Source organism: Polyodon spathula, chromosome 14, assembly GCF_017654505.1.
Source record: "Polyodon spathula isolate WHYD16114869_AA chromosome 14, ASM1765450v1, whole genome shotgun sequence".
NCBI classification, from domain to species: domain Eukaryota; kingdom Metazoa; phylum Chordata; class Actinopteri; order Acipenseriformes; family Polyodontidae; genus Polyodon; species Polyodon spathula.
In genome coordinates, this window is record NC_054547.1 from 31893359 (window position 1) to 31910667 (window position 17309).

At 34.9% G+C, this 17309-nt stretch overlaps 1 protein-coding gene across 1 annotated transcript in view; it reads right to left on the reverse strand.

The window, feature by feature from the left end:
- The window catches only part of LOC121326672 (PTB-containing, cubilin and LRP1-interacting protein-like), a 37049-nt gene that overhangs the window by 6268 nt on the left and 13472 nt on the right, over nt 1-17309 (reverse strand). Inside the window, exon 2 of the mRNA XM_041270025.1 lies at nt 15584-15730. Within this exon, the coding sequence (XP_041125959.1) occupies nt 15584-15730 (147 nt within the window). The remainder of the gene's footprint in view (nt 1-15583; nt 15731-17309) is intronic.

The window sequence follows — 17309 nt, forward strand, 5'->3', positions numbered from 1 at the left end:
TGTGTTTTCAGGCAGCAGACTGTTGTACGTTAAATTCAGGGAATGTTCAAATTAATGCAACCCCCCCCCCCCCCATTTAAAACAATACTGATGACTTCCACCTGTCTGTTGTATAAAACTGAGGTTGTTACATGCTGTACAGCTGGAAAATAACTGCATCCTTCTGCTGGCACGATGATGGAAGTTTACATTAAATAAGGAAAGTTTCCACAGTCGATATCCTGGACAAAGAGATTAACAAACAGGAAACCCGCAACAGCCAGCAGACGTACTGAGAAATGGCACTCTGTGTGCGGTCAATGCTTCTCCAAAGAAATATATTTCACCACTCTGCACACAGAGGGTCGACTTTCACGTCCTTGCTCAGATTATTCCACCATTCGTCTCTCCCTAAGTAGTCAGCAAACGAGTTTTGCGTTACCAATAAAACACCCACCTTCCTTACATTTACACGTTTAGGATTTTAAAACAAGCTTGCATTGACATAGCAGTGCAGGCTTCTGACTGCATTTTCTTTCCCCCCCCCCACAATGTATCACAGCTACTATTGGCATGCCCTCTGAGGAAAGTAGAAGCAATTTATATTTTCAGAAATATTACTTAAGAAACATAACCACATTGGTCTGGGACATGCATCCAATATTGATGTTTGCAATTTGTTTAAGAGGAGGCTCTTCTTGTTTTGTCATCTTGGAATATTCTGATTCTGTATAAGAAAAACTGTATGCTCAAAACTGACTGTTTATTGCTCAGTGTTCTGTAGTCTCTTCAACTAGCATAACGTTTGCTCATTACACTGTTCTTATTATGTATTTCTCACTAGTACTTTCTCCTACACTTTGTTCACCACTCAGTTCAATAACATCCCCCAAAAAGTTGGCAACAGATGCTGAGAGGTAAATGCCATCAACCTCTCCTTCCAATATAGGAACAAACTGTTGACATTCCAGGCCTCAGACCAACCAAGTTTTGTCTAGTGGCAAAAACAAATACTGGAATCGTAGGAAGGAAAGACTGCTGGCGTCTTTAGGAGATCTCAGGAGTCGTACACATTCCACCAGCAAACTAAATAGTGCTAATCTCATTTCATCAGCTTTTCCCGCAAATAAGTTTTTAAACAAAAATAACATGTTTTCAGACTGAAAGATTCTTACTGAATTGCTGCTTTGCTGTAACAGTTTGGGACACCTTGCAGATGAAACATTTACATTAGTTCCCAAAATGATTAGCAAACCTGCAAAACAAAATTGCAGCCTATGATTTTTTATTTTTTTTTTATTTACTGTACTGTCATTTTGACTTTGCTTTTGTGGCACAACTGTTAGCCTGCTGAATACTACCCCCACTGAACTATGCCATCCTATTTATTACACAAAGTAATTTATGCGCAACAGCATTCTTTTTTAAGCAGTTAAAAAAATGTTGAATATGTACAATGAAAGCACTGAACTTGGACTACCTAACAGTAGTTTGGTAAACTTCCAAATGTTTGTAGTTTTTTATTAGTTTGCATTAGCTTAAAAAACGTGTACTGTAAATAATGTTTTATTCAGACTTGGATTTAAAAGAAAAATTTAAAAATAACTACAAAGCACCAACTCCCTTATGAGATATGGTGTCCATAAATAAACAGATAAAATACATACAACCATACATTCATTCAATAAAGAGAATAGTGAGCAGCAAATAATTCCCAAATTATTTACTTTTCAAAATTTCACTGCCAAAATTTACTTTAGAAACTTTTTCCATGCATTCATTACCGGTACCTTTATTTGTGTGCTCACAAAACATCTTAATCAGTGCTTTTTCTGCCATGTTGTTTAATTTGCCTTGGCATTATTTTTTAATATTGAATGTCGACTACCTACTCATTTTGGAAAAAATACCGCTGTTGCATTATGCCCGAGTTTTTAATTAATTTAGATTCTCATTTTAGCCGTTGAAAAAAAAAAAACTACTAACCTACCGGTATAAATTAGTGGCAGTTGCTGGTGCTATATTTTGAAAGCAGTTTATTCATAATATTGTCGCTTTATAGTGCCTGCTTGTTTCTCTCCCGGTCGACTGTGTAATTATTAAAAGCAAACTCCACCACCGCAGGTACTTTTAGTGTACTCTCCATGTTGTTGTTTTGTTTTTTTCGTGTCTGTGACAAAACTTAAAAAACACTGTTTTCCTCAGGATTTTCTGTGATCAGTGTTCAGAAATCTGGCTTTGCTTCCCGCCTACACATTTTGATTCAGGGGCTCCCTGCTGCTTGTGACGTTATGATCACAAAACGGTGCTACAGGCCAGGAAGGTGTTTTCTATTTCCTTAGCAACGTCTTAGCAACCGTGGCAAGAACTTGTTAATATTCAAAATGACAAGATGACTGCGTGTGTTAGAGAAGGGCTGCATGTATTGAAAATGAAATAAGTATGTTATTGATTTTATCATAAAGACAATGACTCTAGTCAGATGGAGAGTTTTTTGCGTGAGTCGTGAAAGATTGCGACTTGATTCCGAGTCGAGTCGAGCAGGGCCGGATTAAGAACTCACTGGGCCCTGGGCACAGACTAGGTAAATTTACCTTTTGTTGAGCAGCTTCAAATGTAGTAAGAGGTTGTTGTATTTCTACCGCATTTTCTTAAGCTGCTTCTTTTAAACATGTTTCTCCTTTTTTGGTTTCAGATACTGCCCTCACTTGAGTAGCAACGGTTGGTAGCCAAATTCATGATTTACCAATTAACATATCAACGGCTGTTAAAATACGTCTTTAACGTGAGCGTGCGCACGCACACAGTGGTAGTACATTAATTTACATGGCGTTACACTAAAAACAGGCAGGTGGCGTGTCAAAAACACTTAAACCCTTTCAGAAGGGGGGGGGGGGGTCAAGTGTTATTAAATAAAAATTGTGAACAGTATTTACTGGTCTTACAGTGATGTACACATGATACATATACATTCTAAGGATCTGTAAATTAAATATGTAAGTTCATAATTAAGGGGCCCTTAGTTTTCTGGGGGCCCTGTGGGCCCGCCCCTTAATACAGCCCTGAGTCAGTCATTACAACTGTGGTTTAAAGTGTTAAAGTGTTTTAAAATTTTCTGTTATAGTTTCTAACTGGGTGGCATTTAAAATGATACAGCTGCAGTAAGAGTGCAAGAGCGAGACAGCTAGTGCTTCACAGCTGTTTCTACAACTGACGACAATGTAAAAAACTGGCTTAGTAGCCTTTCAACATAGTTTCAATATACAGCGTACTACAGCCTGTTCTCTGTTTAGAGGGGAGCAATATTTAGTTGAAGAAAATGGAACTGCATATAATACAGTGGATAAAATAGAGAAAATAAATATCAGAAGAGAGGCTGTTCAATGGCAAGAAGGGCTGGTCTTCAAGGATGACTGGCAAGATGATTTAGGGAATCCTGACTAATCAAGACTCTAATAGTTATACAGAATAAAAAAAAAAAAAAATATATATATATATATATATATATATATATATATATATATATATATATATATATATATATGAAACAAAAAGACATTAGAAATGTGAAAAAGTGGCAAGTTATCAAAAGTGCACAGCCATTTAAAGTGGAGATATCAAAAACACAAGCACATATATGTGTGTGTGTGTGTGTGTGTGTGTGTGTGTGTGTCTGTTATATTAGTGTATGCTTGAACAGTTTGTGCTTCCACTGTTCTGTTTTTTTTAAATTATATTAAACACTGACTCAGACTAAATGCTTTTGAGTCGTTGTCTTTTAAAAAGATATGATCCACTTCCAAACAGTCCTCTGGGATTTTGTGTGCATCAAAATTGGAATGGCACCCAGACTAAGGAATGACAACAGTTTATTTCTTCTGATTAAAGAGAGTTCTGCATTTTCACAGAAGAAAATTTACACAAGCCTGACAAACCTGATCTCCAACAACCTGATCCGTTTTAAGACAGTCTTCTGTTTCATATCCTAAACACCAAAGTTATAAACTAGCTTATAAGGCAATGCTCTTCCTTTATGCCTTACACATGGTGGAGATATAAAACCTTTGCTGAAAACTATTTGGCAAGCAAACATGAAACCTCTGCCGATACTTTTTGTATTTATAAATACATAGCATTGGAGGGTGTTTTTCTGACTAAAAGAGATTTCAAACTAAATAGACATAACACTTTCCTAATTTATAATACAACGGAAGAATAAATGGTAGAAAAAAAACATTAAACTGCTTTGCATCATAACATTTCAAGCTTTCTAAAAGCTATATTCTAACAGCAGTTCAAGTTTGTATTTGTTCAAGTGTTTGAGTAAACCCTCTTGTCTGGAAATAGTTTTTCCTTCATTTACCCTATATGTTCGTGGACTTCAAAAATGGTCTCTTACTTAAATAGAGCTTAGTAGAGCTACCAAGTAGTACCACTGATCACTAGACATTTACAGCATATATATTAAAAGTTAAAAGAAAAATGTCTACTTTAATTTGTAGTCTACTAATAGCAAACGGTCCTTAATCTTTACATTCAGAAAAGTTATGGGGATGCAATTCGGCACCACATTACTCACGCCTACATACATATCATGACCACTGCTCCTGCAGTACTACAAATGAAATGCTGCAATGAAAATGGATTTACTTACAATGCTGCCTGTTGTTCTTGACCTAGTTCATGGTTAAATCATTTTCTTCCTATGACTTCATGGGCGCTGTGGGAATACTAGAGGGGGAAAATGTTTGTACTTCATAGGAAAGAAAAGACCAAACAGGATTTGAACTGTTTTATTAATATGAATGCGTCTAGCTGTGTAAATTCACAACCAATTCTATTTTCAAGGTATAACCAGTTCTTACTGTCAGTAAGCTCTCGGTTATTTCGTTTATTTATTATTTGTGCTTTCTTTGGCTTCTAACCTCATCAACGTGAAATAATACACATAATGCAATGTATTATTATTATTGCCAACATTAGGCATCATACTATGCAGCTGCTTATGACTACTGTAATACTTCAAATGATATTAAATCACTGTTCTAATACACTGAATCCAATAACACCATGGGTAATATCCATTACAATTCAATTGTTAAAAGGATTATGAAGAGTAATGTGATAGTTATGTACAGCTACACTATAGCAGCCAGTAATGACGGTGACCTCGTTGTATTGGTAAAGCACAATACGCTGTAAAAGATGCTACTGTAAAACAAAGTCTTAAATGTTTAATAAGGCGTGTTAAAAGATATTCCCTATGCAGTTAATCTTTCCCTAATTATTTCTTCAAAATGAATACTGTATTTTCACAAAAATACAAAATGAGATACTTAAAGCAAACCTACGACTAAACACTTGCATATGTTTTGCAAACATATGGCTATAATTAAGGAGGGCCAAAATTCAGAATACATCTCCATTACAATTTTTGCTAAAATGTCTTTATCTAGCTGCTCATTTATCGCTGGTCTGGCAAATATAAAGACATTCTCTAGCACAAGCAACACCTGGTACACAGCAGACTTAGTAAACAGCCTGCTCAGTTTTAGTTTTTTTTTACAGTAGTTTTTTTTTTTTTTTTGAAGTTGTTGTGTCGAAAATAATGTATACAAGTTTTTTTTTTTTTTTTTTTTTTTTAGTTATATTATAACACTTAATGGAGGCTTATTAAAGAATTCGTTCCAGGAAGAACATATCCTAGATCCCTCAGCCTTGGCTGATGTTCCCATTGAGTCGGACGGAAAATTCCCGGGCCGACATAACCGGGCTGCTGATGCAATCTTTAAATTCTTTTGACTTAATCTGCTCCTTAATAGCTAACGTTTCAATTGCAAAACCTATTAGTGTTGTTTTTTTAAAGAGGTGTTTAGAATTAAACAATACCATATATAGTAGTTTTAATCACATTTATGAAATATGTTATATATATATATATATATATATATATATATATATATATATATATATATATATATATATATATATATATATATATATATATAATATAATACCTTGAATCTCATCATTCTTCCAAAACACAGCGAGACAGATAAGCAGTAAATTGTAAACTGCAAAAAATGTTCGCTTTGCTTCACTCTGCACCATACATTTTCGGTCTTTTCTACTTTGCTCTGCTCAAACCCTGTGGAGATTTATTTAGAGTTTTAATTGATTTAAATCATGTTTGTAGTGTAATCTATTTCCTGTGACGTCAGACCTTAGGTACTTGCCCATCCACCTGAAGTTGGGGCCCACCCAAATTTCCATTCCTAGCTACGCCCCTGCAGATAAGTCAAATAAATCCACAAGTTAAGACGACACTGGAACTGTGTTGATAGACAATAATAGTTGATAGCCAGCTGTGCCTCCAAACGTTATACTTTGTAGACAGCTGTTTAATATTCTTTATCAATGTAACACTGTACATGGTTATTAAACAATGTTTCTGGAATACCACTCACAACACATCATTCAGATAACAAGCTCATCAGTAGTAGTAGTGTAGTAGTATTGTTGTTGCAAACTGCAAGTAACCAGTAGACTATAAATATAACCTGCTCCAAAACTGTTAAAACAAAATTAGTTCAGGAGATCCATTTCCCCAGTGATCCCAAAACACGTTGAATGGTACTGGTATTACCTAGTTTCTTTTCTTTTTTTTTTTTTTTTTTTTTTTTTTCAAACTGTGGTGAACTCAATGTTCCTAATGCAGTTAAAAATAATTTAGTATTGTGGTAAATGTGTCTACAAAAATAACTAGAAAAATTATACCATAAAGAGAAAAAAAAAGACCTTCATACCTTGCCTAACCAAATACAGGTTGAGCCCCACATGGGACAATTTTTGACAGTAAAAAGAAAAGATTTATCTACAGGGCTCTTTATGTTTCCCTTCATCTCTACCCAAAAATGAATCAAAGCATGGCTTCTTTGAGTGCGCTTACGGTAACAGGTTGGGGTATGGCCTTATTGTATCTATGAAATAAATCTTCAGGAAAGCTAAGGTGAACCAAAGTCTGTAACTGATTTCTGTTTTTCAAACTTCTGGCAAACAGAAAATCCTACAAACCCAGTAAACAAGAACCCAGGTCAATTTTTTAAATCATGATTGATTGACAAGGTTTCACATAGCAATTGTACTGCACAGCATGCATGGTTCAGTTTTAAAGTTGTTTTTTTTCAATATACTATTATTATTATTATTATTATTATTATTATTAAACATGCAGAATGTCTTTGAACCATTTATTACAAGGAATCAAATTGTTTACTTTTAAACATATTCAAAACAACACTTACTACAGTCTATTTTATTGATCTAAGCATATTAAAAGAAACACTAAGTCTGAGACAGAATACTTCCCATGATTTCTCCCTTTTTTGTTACTTTATCCAATATTTACTCAAAATTCAATTGGAAGAACCTACAGCGGTAGGTGAGAGGTAACAGTCCTGAGAGCTTCTTTCTCATAGTCTCTGAACATTATGAAGAGAGACCCACTAAAAATGTGATGTTACAACTCAGCTACCCTGGGGAGGGCAATAATAATAATAATAATAATAATAATAATAATAATAATAATAATAATAATAATAACAATAATAATAATAATAGAAACAAACTTTAATGCCAATAAGGTTCAAGTTCCAGAAGTCATTTATATAAAGGATATCCTGTCTTTTCACTAAATGTCAGGGTTATCAGTTTCTTTTAGTAATTGACTTCCTGTGATAAAACAAGACCAAAGAATCAGGACCTTCTAATGCACAGGCTGTAGATAAGAACATGCTGAATTTCTGAGAGCAGTTCATCATTTTACTGTGTACTCTTAAACAGTTTCAGATGCAAACTTTTTACAGGCAACAGTTTAATGGAAAACTTGTTGTTAATATGTCTAAATTCATGAAGCAAGGGATATTAACCCTACAGCGCCCAAGTGTTTCTCTACCACATCGGAGTCTATGATTCCTGGTATGACAGACATTAAAAAAAAAAAAAAAAAATGCTATAGATGAGATGGTTTACATTCACATAGTAAAAATGTTTTATTTTTTGTGTTACCTTTTCCCCAGTATTTCAAATAAATGCCAGATTAGTTACAATTTTTTAACAGGGTTCCAACTGAATGTCAAAATTATCCCTCTGACGTTCAAAACACAGAAATCTGCAAGTTAACTAGGACTGCTGTTTGGCGGGGGTTCAGTCTGTATATCTCAGTTATTCTGTTAATCTTTTTGTTTAATTTTTTAAGTATTGGCCTCCTTCTCAGAATACTTTGTTTATATAAATGAGGTCATGAAAATAAAGTCAAACTTATGTGTCTGATGTTGCTAAAAAACTCACACATATATACACACCCAAAGGGAGACTATCAATTTTTTTCTCACTTGATGAACAAGTAGGCTGCAATTCTGACAGCTTGCCAGAAAAGTAACAATATGCATTACGTCTTTAGTTATATATTGTAGCCTTCATTTTAATTATTCCTAGGTGTACAGTCCATGTGGCTGTGGCACACAGAGGCCCTTTTGTATTTACTGGAGGAACTGTTAAATTGATTGCTTTAAACTGACAATGGGATAATTTGTATATTTTAACAGTCCGGCTTTGTGCATGCACCAGCCACAAGGGGCATTGTTTAATTTCTTTTACCACTACCAAATGTTTATATAAAACTATCTGGTTCAGTGTATGTCCGTAATAAGGTAATTATCCATTAATAATAATTGCCGTGTGGCTTCCAATACGGAATGTTTACCTACAGTTACTGCGCAGGTATAGTTTCTTACTGAGAAGATCAAATACGTGGCCTTTATTTAAAAATAAATAAACATGTAACTAAACTATTGTGAGTAGTGTACCCAGAAAACAGACTGAGAACCGGAAACTTTTTTTTTTTTAATTAAGCAGATTTACTCAGAAAAAGCATACGCACAAAATTAAGTCAGTATAAGAAAAGCCCTATTCACACACTTACAAAGCATTGACCTGTTTTGTTTTAGGTTTAATTTCCTGGCCTGAAGTCACCCCTACAGCCAGCCTGTTCACAGGGATACATAGGAAAAGCGAGAGAAAGAGAAGGAGTAGTACAATATTCTCGATGCCTATACTTTTGTTTTGTGTAAACTACGCTGTGTTCAGATTGAGAAGATAAATAAATCAATACAAGTACAACATTACATTAACAACAACAGCAAAATATGGCCAATACATGTCGCAAAGAATCCCGCAGTATGAAGTGCATTTAACATAACTATTCAAACTTTATTATTATTATTATTATTATTATTATTATTATTATTATTATTATTTTTATTATTTTTCAATGTTTCCAGTACTGAAAAAGGTGACATGTCTACCTTACCAACCTCTAATATATATATATATATATATATATATATACACACACATAAATCAGATTAGTTAAAATGTATTGCACCCTTTTCACAAAGCTCAGTTTAACTCCATGGATAGTGCAACAGCAGTCTAATTATGTCAGCTCCCTTTTGGGCTGGTCCGTTTTGATAGATTGTACTTAAGTGACCAGGGTGGTATACAAAGAGATAGGGTGTTGCATCCAGTTAGCTGAGTCTACGTCCTTTAAAAGCAGGGTATGTTCATATTGCATGGAAATTCTAAACTGGAAATATTGCCTCCATTATCAAACAAAACTAAAACCTTTTGACCACTTTGAAAACAGACCAGGCTGTCTGTGAAATAAACTAGATATGGAAAATAGCCTTGACAGTACTAAACATGGAGCCATTTTTAATAAAGTTGCCTAATTATTTTCTCAATAACGGATTCATTTAATATTAACTCAAGAGCAGCTTAACCCTTACCTAACCCTTAGTTACCTTAATAGTAAATTGACAAAACGTACATTTCAAATAGATACAGAGGATACTGTATGAATGTTCATGGATTCGTGTAGTTATTTGACAAAGGCGGATGGCCGAGTGGGGTTGTTTACAACCATCCTCATGAGTGAAATAAACACTCCATGTATGTTGATGGATTGTTCTGTTTACCAAGTACAATGTATGGGAAAAGAAAGTATGTTTAAACACAAATTTGGAGAAATACTTTCTTAGTTCAACCTCCACATCTGCTTAGCAACACAGCGTAACGCAATGCTGTGAATTGCCGTTATTCTTTCCTTGGATTTTAAATTACTTCAAGCTTGACTCCGACATGTGATCTGTTAAATTCAGTGCAAGAACTCTCAACAAGCATATATATGTTTTTTACTATTTGTATATTTTGATATTTTACTGCCCTAAAAAGTTGAATTAATGAAAGAGCTTCTTAAACCATAAATTCGTTACAACTTATATCTTTAGATTTAAAAACTGTAATGACTGTTAATTGCATGCAGGCTGTTTCTTTAAGTTTGACGGCTTTTTTTTTTTAATTGTTAGTTATGTTGCTTTATTCCATGCTAGTGTGTGAATGTGATTTAGAGGAGAATGAGGAAGAGGTGGGAGTACTCTATTTACTCTAGTGCTTTAATATTATACCAATCCATTCAAAGCATGCAAGCATGCAATATAATCCCTTGGTTGACTCAACTTTACTTGGCAGAATACAGTACCTTATTTAACTGCCCAGACTGAAAAGCCACACAGTCTACAAATTCACTAAAACAGCCTTAGAGTAAAGCTATTGGCACTTTATTCCTGCTTTCGTTCACTCGAAATACTGGATTACACGATTGTTCTCCCTGCGTACATTCATTGTTACTGACATGGGCATAACCCCCGGACCTCAGTCGTTTGTCATTGACACGCTCGCGCTCCTTGGTTCTTGCTTTCTAAGATTGCTGACCTTGCACTTTAAAATATCAGACAATGCAACAACATTTTCCCCTTGCATGCAATAATAACCATATATTTCCTATTCTCCTCCTGGCCCCATCTGTTTTGGATGTCCTTTCTGCTTCCGGTTGTCCTCAACATGCCTTTTCCATCATCAGCCCCGGACGGGTAACTATGTCTCTTATTTTAAATTCACGCCCTTTACCTCTATATTAATCCTGCTGATGTATTCCAACAGGAAAGGGCCCTGGCTGCAGTTTAAAAAAAATAAGGTTTAGCTCAGTAGCTTGTGAAAGGTCACATTGACAAAGTGCCATTTTCACATTTTGACCCCCATCCCTAATCATTGTATGTTGTTTCCCATCATTCTGAATGGATCAAAGTTATGATGCTATATAATATAATATTGAGATTTTAGATCATTAATTTTATATATTGATTAACCTAATTGGCTGCCATCTTTCTTTAAGGACCTTTAATTTATTTTGTATTTCTCTGCTTCCTTGTTCTTCAGAAATCATGTGAAAGGCCACAGTATCACATGGTTTCAGAAGAAGCAGACAGCAAGAAAATTGTGCAAAACAACCCAGGCCTGAAAGCAAGCTAGCATCCAGTTAGAGCATTAGAAAAACTAAAGATAATGTAAATCGAGCCAACAGAACCCAGAACCGTTCACAAGGACTGCAGGCATCTTTAGTTGCTTTCTGTCCTTTAACTTGGTATAAAGACTGCTTTGTTTCTCGCTCCTATTCCTTTTCTCTTTCACTCTCCCACTCACTCTCAAGACTGCAATACTAGAGCTTCGGGCTTTCAGCTTCCGTGATCAAAAATAAGATTATGTTATTTTCCTTCAGGCAAGCAGTCACAAGTAAAAAGGCCCATGAGGCAATGAAGCATTTGAGGTCCTTAGAGAACCGGGGGTATGTATGAAAAAGCCTGGAAATAATCCCTTACGGCAATGCTTGGTTGTGTATTATTCTTGAAGGTAAGACACCTTTTACTGCATGAAGAAAGCGTTGCTGACATGAGGTGCCATACATGTTTCTATAAGTGCAGATCTTAAATAACACGAAACACCACTTCCAACAGCTACAGTAATATGTTATTACGCCATGAATTAAACCCTAATAGATATGAAAACAAACAGACAGCTCAAAATTATGTCCCCATCCCTCCAATTATGAAGCCGCATCTTTAGCTTGTCAACATGAAAATAAATTATCCAGACAGATAGCTATTAGTGCTTTAGGTCATTAATAGCCCACATTTTTAAATATGTGCAAAAACAACTCTTACTTTTGTAACTCTGAAGCACATGCACGGCTATGGCCTAAGGTTTTGCACCACCTTATAGAATTAACAAATGTTGCTTCATGAAGTCGAATGAAACCTGCTGAATAATGTTAGGTTAACATACTGAATTGCATACCTCTTTGTAGTTTTCCATGTACTTAACGAAAAACTGTTTTTTTTTTTTACTAAAACTATTATGGTTTTCGGTAGACTTGCAATTTCATTTAGTAGTTTCACTGATTACATATTATTAAAATGAAAAGATGTTCATATAGTTTTTTTTTTTTTTTTTTTTTTTTTTTTTTTTTTTTAATGTCTCAGTCCTAAAATTATAGGTGATGCAAAACTTTTGGCCAGAACTGTATGAACCTGATTGTGTAATGATCTGCCAACTTGTATTTATCAATGTGGAACCCATTCCTGCTTTGTGTTTTTCTTCCAGACCACACAGACGCGACCTTAATTCAAATGATTAATTAGTAAGGAGTGGCATTTGTAAAATGTTAATTTGTTACGACATAAACTAATGATGCAGAACTGTTTTTTCATTATTTTTTTTCTCTCTATTGAGCTCCAGAATATCCTTCCTGCTGTTGCATCATCATAAACTATTTGCGTAATTGAACTGATTTAAGTGAAGCATCTTTGTTCCTAAAGCAATAAGGTTCTCTGCTTTTAAAAAACAGTATCCACAGTTGACAAATGCACTTAGCACCGAATAGATACCCTGCCTCTCTCATGATTACACTCGACAGCCCTACCAGCGTTCTCTACGGCCGTAACCATAGCAGCTGTGTTAAGCATTACATAGTGAAGTCATTGCATAACCTGGGGCGCCTTTCAAATCAGTCCAGGCTGATTAGAAATGGTCTCACCGCCACCCTGCACTCTCTGAATGAGCCAACAGTGTTTAATCAGCGCCATAAAAATTAGACTTCACTGTTCCTCTCAAGAGACTAATGCCTTTAATGCATGCTGCTAAAAATGCCTTTATTTTAGAAGTTTTTCTTTTAATACGTGTGTGTGTGTATATATATCATGTAGTGAAACATGTCTTATTTATGTATTCTGGCCTTGTGTACAATTTGAAAATCAATGTGTTTACTAATGAATTTTTAAAAGCTGTCGGTGAAACAGGACCATGATAAATAAATTGCAATCTGCAAATTGACTAAGAATGATATTATTTATGCTGATGAAATGTATGACTGTATTCATTTCTGAAAATCAATAAACAAATAGAAGAACGCATAGTTCTGGACCTTGTTGGTTTAGATTTTATAAAATATTTTAAAGCATCGCACATTTTACAATACTTGTCACACTTATAAGTAAAGGTGTTTGTACCATCTACTAATGCACAGGAGAAAATATTATGATTTCTAAACCACAAAATTGCTTTTCACCACAGAATTTGATATTTAAAAAAGTGTAGCTGCCATTTCGTGGATTCTATTTGTTTTGGCAGCAAAGCCAGCCAAAAAAAAAAAAAAAAAAAAAAAAAAAAAAAAAAAAAAAACATTAACCATTTGTTTCCATCCTGCTTTACAAATGTATAATTGCACAAAACCAAAGCTGAGGACACCAGCTTTCTGTGTTTGAATATTTTCTGGTTCGGCTGCTGACAGCACTTCTGTCTCCAAGCAGGACAATGCAAGCTCTCCACTTTCCAATTATTTCAGCTGTTAAATGAAGCCCTGAAGCCTTGTTCTCCCTGCTAAAACAAAAGCTATTGAAATGCAAGAAAAAAAAATTCACAGCCTTTCTAACAGGTTTTCTTGGATAGATGGATATAGCTGTAACCATAGCAACATAGCCTTGAAGTCTGTCTCACAACTATCTTGAAAAAAGAACTGCTCAGACAAATTCTATACCTACAGCACAGTGCCTTTATACCCTATTTGAATGTTTCACAACTAGGCAGCGATATTCAACAGATTTCACAGAATTCTTTAGATGAGTGCTGTTTTAATTTGGGACACTCCCCACTGGAATTAAAAGAACAGATACATTATAAGCATAGTGTGCCATTACTGGTGACTGAATTATAAGAACAATTTGAACATTACAATACACTTCAGGCATTGAGGATTAATACATTAGAATTTGCTTTAATGCAGATGTATATTTTCCATATATAGAAATAATAATGTACAGCTGTAGGTTGTCAGATTCCTTTGCAACTAGATACACCTTTCTGATACAGGGTTTTAGTACTGGACCTCCACCTCCAGCACCCTTTCTTTAGATACAGATTCCAGAGTAACAAATCAGACCAAGACAACACAGATATTTTGTTCAAGATCAATCCCACCTACCTTAGAAATGAGGTTTCCCAGACAGCAATGTAATGTCAATCACCTACCATCATGGAATGACTGACATTATGTGTGCAGTTCAGGAACCGAATACTTCACAACCTGACTAAATTGTGAACAATGTATCAGATGCCTATTTAAAAGGGATTGTCTACATTTTCAACATTTGAAAAGCCTTCTCTGTTTAAGGCCCTTTTATGGGTGTTCTGTATGATTATCTTAGATCATTATTTGCCTTGCTTATTAACTATTCCAGCCAACACTGCTGAAGAGACTCCCCATGGCGGATTGCATTGTGCACGGAAGCTTGTATGTACTTTGAAGCCTGTCTGGCACTGAAGCCTGGAGGAGTCTTTTTTTGCAAATAACGAACTGTGCAGAAACAATAGAAAACCATATACAGAATCATATAAGAAACGTCCTGTAGATCATTATTTCCCCATTGTTTATATTATATATATATATATATATATAGAATATATATATATATATATATATATATATATATATATATATATATATATATATATATTATATATATATAAATATATTTGTTATACAATATTTGATATATATAAATAATGGGTTAATATCTTATTAGGTCAATTTCTTTCTTACAGGTTGTCTGTGTGAGCTTCCCAATAAAGGTATGATGCAACTCACAGCTTAGGAAAGAGTAAATCATAGTACAAAAGAATGGATAAGAAAGCATGATCAAAAAAAACAAAAAAAAACCATGATAAATGCATGTGGAATGTTTACCAAGCTGGTTTCTCAACACAGGAGCAACACCTTTGCAAACTATTTGAGCTCTTAGTTTAGCATAATCATGGCAACAGGACCAAGTTTCCAAATGTTACAGTGCATGTGAAATAAACTCTGAAGGAAAGCTTTAAAATAATACAGGGTAACCTGCTTTTTATGTCTAGCCAGACGGAATGTAGGCAGACATTCCAGCAATTCCTTTAAGGCACACCTTTGATGTATATAGCTGTACGTATACAGTACTGTATAACAGAGAAACACATACAAGCCTCTAAATACATTCCCATCCCTCTGGTTAGTAATCATTAAAAAAAAAAAAAAAGAATATGTGAAAACGCTGTTTCAAGTGACTAGTCTCACCGAAATTTTTGGAGAAGAAACTTGATAGTTCAGTAATTTTAATACCTTGCAGCCCGGGTGAGTCCGATTCTTCATCAGCGGAGTGGTGGAGCAGAGTTCGATGGCTTCTGGTTCGTGGAATATTACTGTGGGCAGTGGCTCTTTCCGCAATGTTAAAACATTCAGCTTGGTCTTCAACATTGTTTGAAAGTGCTACAGCCAAAGAAGAGAAAATGCACAGGTTAAATATATTGTATGTTTATTCATAATTCCAAACATAATTTTTTTAGCCGGTATAATGGCTTACTGTCGCTGTACTGCTACCTACCAAGCACCTCCAGTACCACTATTGCACACACACTCATGCACGCACACACACACGCACGCATGGACACATGCTGACCATCAGTAATTCTACTGGTTTGGCCAATGAAGGCGAATGCCGTATTCCATCAAATTTAAGAAGCCCTTGAATTTCCCACCCTCAATTTGAGGAAAAAATAAAACATCACATAAATATGCATCATCTTTGAATTCCTCAGGAAGCTAATGACGCTTCTTTGAAAGTGGCTGCTTGTATGTCATGGAAGATTCAAGATCAGCAGTAACATTTTGGTTTGTCTTTTCAAGGCAGTAAGTCACGTTGCTGCTTGTGTACTTGGGTATACAAAAAGATTGTATACTAACTGCAATAAACTACTGTACTCGGATTTAAGACGCAGGCTACTTTTGAGAAGCAAAAAATGTTTCAAAAAGTGTATCTTAAATTCGAAGGAATACGGCAGTTGGTAGGAAAATCCATTGTCAACCAGGTGTCTCCCATTTATCCTGAGGCATAGGGGTAATTGACCATTCGCAAAACCACCATTAAACACGCCTCCCCTAGTTACTGTTGCTATGTCAGTCAAGCTAGAGAGAAAGAAATGGCAACCGCCACATATTCAACTGTTTGGCCTTGCAAATTAAGTTAAATTTTGCTTTTGGAAAAATGATAGCATTTCGTCCCACAGTCGACAAAGGGGGGTCAGTACACTGTGAGGTCCATCCATGTTTTTAGCTCAGGAGTTCATTTCTAAGTTGTTTTTTTTTTTAGCACTATAAACGTCAAAGAACATTAATATAGATGTTGCAGCATTTTAATGAGTTACCCCAGGTCTAGGGACGTAAACTCATTCACCTTACAAAAAGTGTAAAGTGTCAAAATAGGATATTAGGAAAACAGGATAGGACAGTATACGAAAACTGTGCTATTTTGGAAAAAGTAACCTATACTTGCTGCCAGTATATTACTTTCTGCAAGGGTTTAAATAGAGAATATAGAATAAATAAACTTGGGAGCATTTTCTGTGACTGTCGTTGTCAGTTATATTGTCATTGTTGTTAGCAATAACAGATTTGTTTATTTTTACACTAACAAATTAATCTTAATCTACAGTCGTACAATATTAGTGTTATGTGACTGTATTTAACTCCAAAAGACAAACGTGATGTGTTTGTTCGTAGTGTCTAGTCCATACTAAAATAAAATTTAAAAAACACTTGTCAGATAGTGAGTCTGACTACTATGTGCTAAGTGTGATTGCCTTCTTTATTAATTAATAAAAGAACTATTTCCAATTAATAAAGAATGAAATAAGGCAATCACACTTAGCACATAGTAGTCAGACTGATTATCATTTCAAGACAGGTTCTGATATATTTTTAATTATTAACGTTTACAGGTTAGTAAGTATTAGTACTCCAGAAACATTTAGGAAAAGATTAAACTGTTGGGAGTTTAAAGTCGAGCCTA